Source organism: Larus michahellis, chromosome 1 (assembly GCF_964199755.1).
Source record: "Larus michahellis chromosome 1, bLarMic1.1, whole genome shotgun sequence".
In the NCBI taxonomy this organism is placed as follows: domain Eukaryota; kingdom Metazoa; phylum Chordata; class Aves; order Charadriiformes; family Laridae; genus Larus; species Larus michahellis.
The window spans coordinates 210596379-210603611 of record NC_133896.1 but is presented as its reverse complement, the minus strand read 5'-3'; the positions used below and the strand labels follow the sequence as shown (position 1 = coordinate 210603611).

General features: G+C 49.2%; 1 protein-coding gene across 1 annotated transcript; it reads left to right on the top strand.

Annotated features, from left to right (window-relative positions):
- The first annotated feature begins 1070 nt into the window (after window positions 1-1070).
- On the top strand, window positions 1071-5953 carry FUT4 (fucosyltransferase 4). Its single transcript, XM_074571256.1, has one exon. The coding sequence runs from the start codon at window positions 1071-1073 to the stop codon at window positions 2346-2348; it is 1278 nt and encodes a 425-aa protein (XP_074427357.1). The 3' UTR covers window positions 2349-5953.
- The last annotated feature ends 1280 nt before the right edge of the window (window positions 5954-7233 follow it).

The following is a 7233-nucleotide window of genomic DNA, read 5'->3' as shown; positions in this document are numbered from 1 at the left end:
TTCAACTCTCTAAATTGCAACTGTTTCAAAAGAAAACTCCCTGCCTCTTCCAAAGTACTCCTCTGCAAGGCCACCGAATGCAGTGTGTGAGCCGTAGTCAGCTGGTGGGGGAAACCCCTTTTGCCCGAGTTCAAAATCTCTGACTCTGGTTCAGGGGTGGACTGGAAGAAGAAAGTGGGAAGGTACGTGGAAAGCAGCAGAGCAGATGTGAGACTGTGTCGGCCTTGGTGTCCTGGGTGGCAGGGCTCTGCCCATGGCTCAGAGCCCATGGGTGCCCCGAAGCCCCCCGTGAGCCGCCCCTGTGACCCTTCCTGTGCCTGCTGGGGTCTGGGATCTGGCGAGGGGGACCCATCAGGAGTGTGGGGACACAAATTCCCTCTGCAGCCCTGAGTCGGGGATGAGCAACCGAGCGGGATGGGGAGCAAGGGCTGCCACTGCCTGCACCTGCCTGTGGCCACCTCAGTGAGACCTGGGGCTGCCACTGCCTGTACCTGCCTGTGGCCACCTCAGTGACCCATAGGGCTACCACTGCCGGCACCTGCCTCAGTGAGTCACAGAGCTGCCATTGCCCACACGCTGCCCACAGCTACCTCAGGGAGCCCCAGGGCTGCCATTGCCTGCACCTGCCTGTGGCCACCTCAGTGAGCCCTGGGGCTGCCATGGTTGGCACCTGCCCATGGGCATCTCAGCGACCCCCAGGGCTGCCATTGCTAACACACTGCCCATGGCCACCTCAGTCAGCCCCGGGGCTGCCATTACTTGCACATGCTTGTGACCACCTCAGCGAGCCCCAGGGCTACCACTGCTCACACGCCGCCTGCAGCCACGTCAACGAGCCCCGGGGCTGCCACTGCCTGCACCTGCCCGCAGCCACCTCAGCGAGCCCGGAGTTGCCATCGCGGCACCCGCCTCCCGGGAGCGGAGACGAGGCGCCGGGGCCCAGCCGGGAGGCCCCAGGCGAAGCGCGGGCGGGGCAGGGCGGCACCCGAGGGCGGGCCGCGGCGGTGGGCGGGCGGACGCGGGTCCGGGAGGCGGCGGGGCCGCCGGCCGCCCGGGGAGGACGGGTCGGCATGGCCGGGCGGGGCGCCGGCCGTGGCACCTCCCCGCCGGCGGGGCAGGGGGTGGGGGCTGAGAGGCGGCGGCGGCAGCAGCCCCAGCCGCAGCCCCAGCCCCAGCATGCGCCGGCCGGCCCCGGCCCCGCGGCTGCCCCGCGGCGGCCGCCAAGGGCAGAGAGGCGGCAGCGGGCGGCCTGGATGGAGCCGGCCCCGCGCCGCCGCCCCGCCAGGCGGCTCGTCTGCCCGCGGCGGTGGCGCCGGCGGCTGCGCGGGCGGCGGTGGGCGCTGGCGGCCGGGCTGCTGGGCGCCGCCGCCGCCCTCGCCCTCTACGCCCGCCTGCCGGAGCCGGCGGCCCCGCCGGCCCCAGCGGGAGGCCGGCTGGGCGGCGAGGTGAACGTGCTGCTGTGGTGGGAGCCCTTCGGCCGGCCGCGGCGCACGGCAGACTGCCTGCGGCGGTACAACATCACCGGCTGCCGCCTCAGCGCCGACCGCAGCCGCTACGGCGAGGCGCAGGCCGTGCTCTTCCACCACCGCGACCTGGCACTGCACGGCGCCCAGGGGCTGCCCCGCGGGCCCCCGCCGCGGCCCCCGCGGCAGCTCTGGGTGTGGATGAACTTCGAGTCGCCCTCACACTCCCCCGGGCTGCGGGGGCTGGCCGGCCTCTTCAACTGGACCATGTCCTACCGGCGGGACTCGGATATCTTCGTGCCTTACGGCTACCTCTACGCCCCGCCGGCACCCCGGCCCTTCGTCCTGCCCCGCAAGACGCGGCTGGTGGCCTGGGTCATCAGTAACTGGAACGAGGAGCATGCGCGGGTGCGCTACTACAGGCAGCTGAAGGAGCACCTGGCCATCGACGTGTACGGGGCACGGGGGCTGGCGCTGGCCAAGGGCGGCCTGGTGGAGACCGTCTCAGCCTACAAGTTCTACCTGGCCTTTGAGAACTCCCAGCACACCGACTACATCACCGAGAAGCTCTGGAGAAACGCCTTCGCTGCCAGCGCTGTGCCAGTCGTCCTTGGCCCCCGCAGGGCCAACTACGAGCGCTTCATCCCCCCCGACTCCTTCATCCACGTCGACGACTTCCCCAGCCCCCGGCTGCTGGCCACCTACCTGAAATTCCTCGATAAAAGCAAACCCAACTACAGGAGGTATTTTGCCTGGAGGAAGAAGTACGAGGTCCATGTCACCTCCTTCTGGGACGAGCATTTCTGTAAGGTTTGCGAGGCCGTGAGGGCAGCTGGGGACCAAATCAAGACTGTACGAAATCTGGCTGGCTGGTTTGAAAGCTGATGTTCCTGGCGGCTGAGGTTCACCAACCTCAGTGGACTGCGTCAAGGCATAGGGAAGGATGAGTCTCACCGAGATCGTTAGCCAAGAAGGTGTGCAGGAGGCTGTCATCAGTGAGAGAAGCGTAGAGGTAAACAAGCTGTGAAAAGCCCACAAAAGGAAGATTTTTACTGAAGTACAAAATTGTGGAAATACAAAGAAACATCAGGCAAGGTGATTCTTAAAGAGCAAAGTTAAATTTCCAGAAGCTGTACAGATCTGAAACCTTCACAGTTGTGCACAGCTCGACATAAATAACTGATGCCAAGTTCTTCAGCTGCACAGCTGAAACCAATTTTGCCAGCTGTGACAGCTTCCTGGACCATGAAACTTTCTTCTGCGTACAGGGTGTACATGATCAGCGCTGGCTTTCTGTACTCCGAAGACAAAAGTGAATATATTTAAGTGATTATTAGGCGCGTGAAGGCTGTTTGCAGACAAATTCTGAGCCGCAAGTGTTGAATGTAAGAATGTAATAATACAGTAGCACTTTTTAGCAATGCTTGAAATGGCAGCAACCAACCAATAACGCTTTGAACCAAATAATAATTCCATTTAGGAAAAAGTGTACGGAGAGGGCTGGATCCGAGTGGAACAAACAGCTCAGATGATGTAGAGTATTTCTTCCACCGGCCACCGAAACCATATCCTGTATGAAGGTGGAGAAGAACTTTAAGTACAGAAAAATACAGACTGTAGAAAAAAAGTTGGAACACTTCCACCCTCCTTTTATTCAGGAATTAGAAAATGTTTACAGGAATCTGCATGTTTTTCTCTGCAAAATTACTGCCATATAGGAAAAAAGCAGGGAAAGGCTCAGAACTACAGGGTTTGTATTACTGTATTGGACAGGTATACAGAAAGGCTAACTATTTTCTCTAGTATCATTAGACTGCCCTGTTGTGTAGCGATTGTTTTGGTTTATGGCACGCGTTTTTAAAAATTCTGGCAGGTGACAGACTTGTCAGAATGCCACTTTGCTGTTTGTGAAAATTTTTATTACCAAAAAAACCCAGCCCCAACCCAAAACTCAAGTCCTAAATCACTGCCTTTCAAAAAGAAAATTACTGTAGAGAATAAGGTCTAGACTGTTGGTAAAATACAGATTGCGTGAGGAAAGAATATGAAAAGGGAAAGATTTACTGGGTTGGTTTTTTCCTTTGATTTTTGAGGGTTTTTTCCGGCTCAGTTTTTTAATCAATAAATAGGTTCCCAAGATAAAACTTCCTTCACTCAGTGCCTACCGGGAACATTTACAGTAGTTATTCCCTTCCAGGCTCTGCCATTTTGCTGGAGTCTTCCTAGTAGTCAGTTTTTGGTTACTTTCTGGTTATGTGTAATCTTGCTTGGTGAAATCCAGAAGGAAACTGGAGAAGAAAGTCAGTTGCAAATAAAAGACGGGGATCAGAACAGGTGAGTTTAGTGGCATTTGTGGTTAGAAAAGGATTAGATTTTTGAAGAGCAATAAGGGATGTTGGGTAGATGCTCTTTAGATCTATAAGCTAGACATCCTATTGTAATTTTTTTTTTTATTTAGATGTTCCCTATGAATAGGTAAGCATAGAGCTAAAGATTACTGAAAAAGCGTTTCTCTGCCATGGCTACCCATAAAATGGGTTTTGATAACTTTAAAAATTAAATTTAAAAAATAAATTACATTCAGAATTGAATTTTAAATTAAAAAAATTAAATTTACATATAGCATTAACAGTAATAGCTACGTGTCGGGATAATAAAATCTGTCTCTCCCTTTGACTTGCCCTTTTTTTTCTGTTTAGTTTTTATGACGGTTCATGTAAATGTATACAAAACCACAATCTTAAAATGGTGAACTAGTATTTAAGATTCCACTACTTTTTATTAGCGTGCTGAAACTAGTGCATTTTTTTCAGTCCTCCTAATTTTTTTAGCATTTTCTGAAAGTTGCCAGACATACAATTCTTCTGCGTAATCATTAGTAATCATCCACAGGCTACAGGAGCATCAGAATTTCCAAAGATCGCCACCAATATTTTATTCTCAGCCTCTCTAAGAAAAGCAGTTGAAATCTTTGATGAACAAGAGTTTTGTAAAATTCAGAAGAGCTATGCAATAAATAAAGCATCATGTTTGAATAAGATGTTCACAGTTGTGCTGCATTTGTAAGTTATGCATTAAGTATATTCAAGAACTGTGTAATGACAACTGCACTATTGTAATTATTGCAGAGCTCTTGCTTTGGGAGAGAAAAGAAGCTTTTTCTAGTTTCATAGTCCTTGCGTCAGCATTGCACACTTTTTCCCTTTAGATTTGGGAGGAAGTTCAGCCCTGGTCTACAGCTGCTGAAGTCAGTAGCATCTCTATAAATCCAGTTTGGTTTTTGGCTCACGCGCTCCGCAGGCTGTTAGCGTGGGACCGGGAGCTCAGGACTGGCTTTTGGAATTCACTTTGTAGAGCCCAAGTTCAAATGCGAATAAAAAGTCTGAGCAAATTGGATTGTAGATCAGGTACCCGACTCCACAAGATATTGCAGGTGATGTATATAATCCATCTGTAAAAATTAAGCAAACGTGTTTTCTATTTTAAGTAGAGAAAACTATTTTAATGTCGTTCGATAAAGTGTTTTATTCCATGCCTTAGAATATTGGGGTAGAGGGAGAGAAAGGAAGACCATTTCCTTCTGGTTTTTATAAGGAGAAGAAATAATATTACTTTTTCATTATGGTACAAATGGAACAGAGAATTATGTGATCCTTTAAGTTACGTATTGTATCTCAGGGAATTTTATACTGTAAAGTCTCTTAACCTTCATAGAATGAAGTAACTTTGTATTAATTATTTAGATTGACACTCAATAAAATTAAAGGAAGTAGCACAAAATGACGCTTTTTTTTTTTTTATTCCATCTTCTTTGTGTGTTATGAAATCTGTAGAAAACCTCTTTTTAAAACAAATTTATTTCTTTTCATGATTGTTTAATCAATAAAAGTGGCTGATTGTTCTCAAAGTAGTCAGACCGTCTGAGGCTAGGAATGAAACCTGGTTGTGCCAGGAGAGAAATATTTTCATAGGAGAGGCTGTACAGGGTTATTTTCCTTGTGAAAAGGAGCATTTATTGAAGTTGGACGTCTGCTGGAAAAATGTCATTTCAAACAAAACCAAAAAACAGACTTTCTTTTGACCGACAGAGAATTTGAATGCGGTTGGATTTTTTTTCTCCCCTTCAATTTCAAAACGAAATGGAGATTGTGTTTATTGTGATCTTCAGCAGGTAGTGCTACAGCTGCGGCTTTTTTTCGTGCTTGTTCATCGTTTTCTTCAACTCAGCAGCAAAAGACAAAGGGCCCGAAGCTCTTTTCCCCCCGGCTTTGGTTGACACCGAGCGTGGCACAGGCGATTGCTCACCTCTCTCTTTGCTCAGCTTCTCTACTGCGTGGTGCGTGCTATTGAGAAATTTCAGCGTTTCTGAAACGTCCTGCCCAGCCAGGGTGGGGTAAGTGCTACAGTCCTCACTTCTCTATCCCTCAGGCGACCCATGTGTCACCATCACCTTTACCTTTTGTAAGCAGAGCTTAAACTGACCGCTTGTTTACTTGGGCCTGAGGCGGGAAATGTGTTTTTTTGCTGGTTTTCCAGATGTGATTGAACTCTGGGTTGGGGAAACTGGTGGAAATATTTTTCTGCCAAACGTTGGATTCAAGTTTGTTTGGTGACTTTACGAAGTGAGTTATGCCTGATTAAACTCACTTGCACAGCTCTCTATCCAATAGTCAAATAAAACAGTATTTGTTTTAAGAGTGTAAACAATCCTTTGTAGGGAGCATAAAGCTGGCTCAATCTAAAGTCTGTTGATGAGAACACGATGACTTAACATGGATTTAAGATTAAGATGTCTACTCTAAATTCTGCAGATGTTCTGCTTTATGGTCTTGAGCTACTTGCTCAAGCCTAAATTTGGCACAGTGATGGCTATTTCCTGAGGGTCTCCATCCAAGGAATATCTGAGGGGAGTAAGACAAAGCCTGTTCTTCAGGAGCGCTTTGAGAGCTGCAGGGATTTGGCACCGCTGGCAGTAAGATGCTCAGCGTGTTCAGGGATCATTCTGGAGCTATGAGTCCTTTTAATTAGAATTTTTTCTCTTAAGGAGTAAAGGCTTTTCTAAGCCCATAAAGTCCTTCAGTGATTTTAGGTCCTTGGAATTATAATTGCATGGGTTTAAATTTTGCAAACGGAGTTAAAGTTGGACTTTATTTCAGTAACACTCAATATTTTAATAATATTCTTTCAATAGCTGTCAAAAGATGGTCCAAAATTTGAAACCGAGAGCATGACTTGCATTTCTCCTTATTTATCAAACCGTCCCTGGGGAGAGACTCTTTATCAGGGAGTAGAGCGATAGGACGAGGCGTAACGGTTTCAAACTGAAAGAGAGAAGATTTAGATGAGATATTAGGAAGAAGTTCTTTACTGTGAGGGTGGTGAGGCACTGGAACAGGTTGCCCAGGGAAGCTGTGGATGCCCCATCCCTGGAAGCGTTCAAGGCCAGGCTGGATGGGGCTTTGAGCAGCTTGGTCTAGTGGAAGGTGTCCCTGCCCGGGGCAGGGGGTTGGAACTAGGTGATCCTTAAGGTCTCTTCTAACCCAAACCGTTCTATGATTCTATGATCTTTGGAACTTAATCAGCCCATGGCTTGGTTAGTATATGTATTACAGAAGACAATTCTGCTTTTCCATCCTTAAATTTGCCACTGGAATAAAAGACGCTCTAGGTATTTTGGATGATGGGAAGCTAAGTGCAGGAAGAAACAGAGCACCAGCAATGCCCAAGTTGTGGCATCCCACAGCTCTGAGATCCTGATCACCAGAGTGCC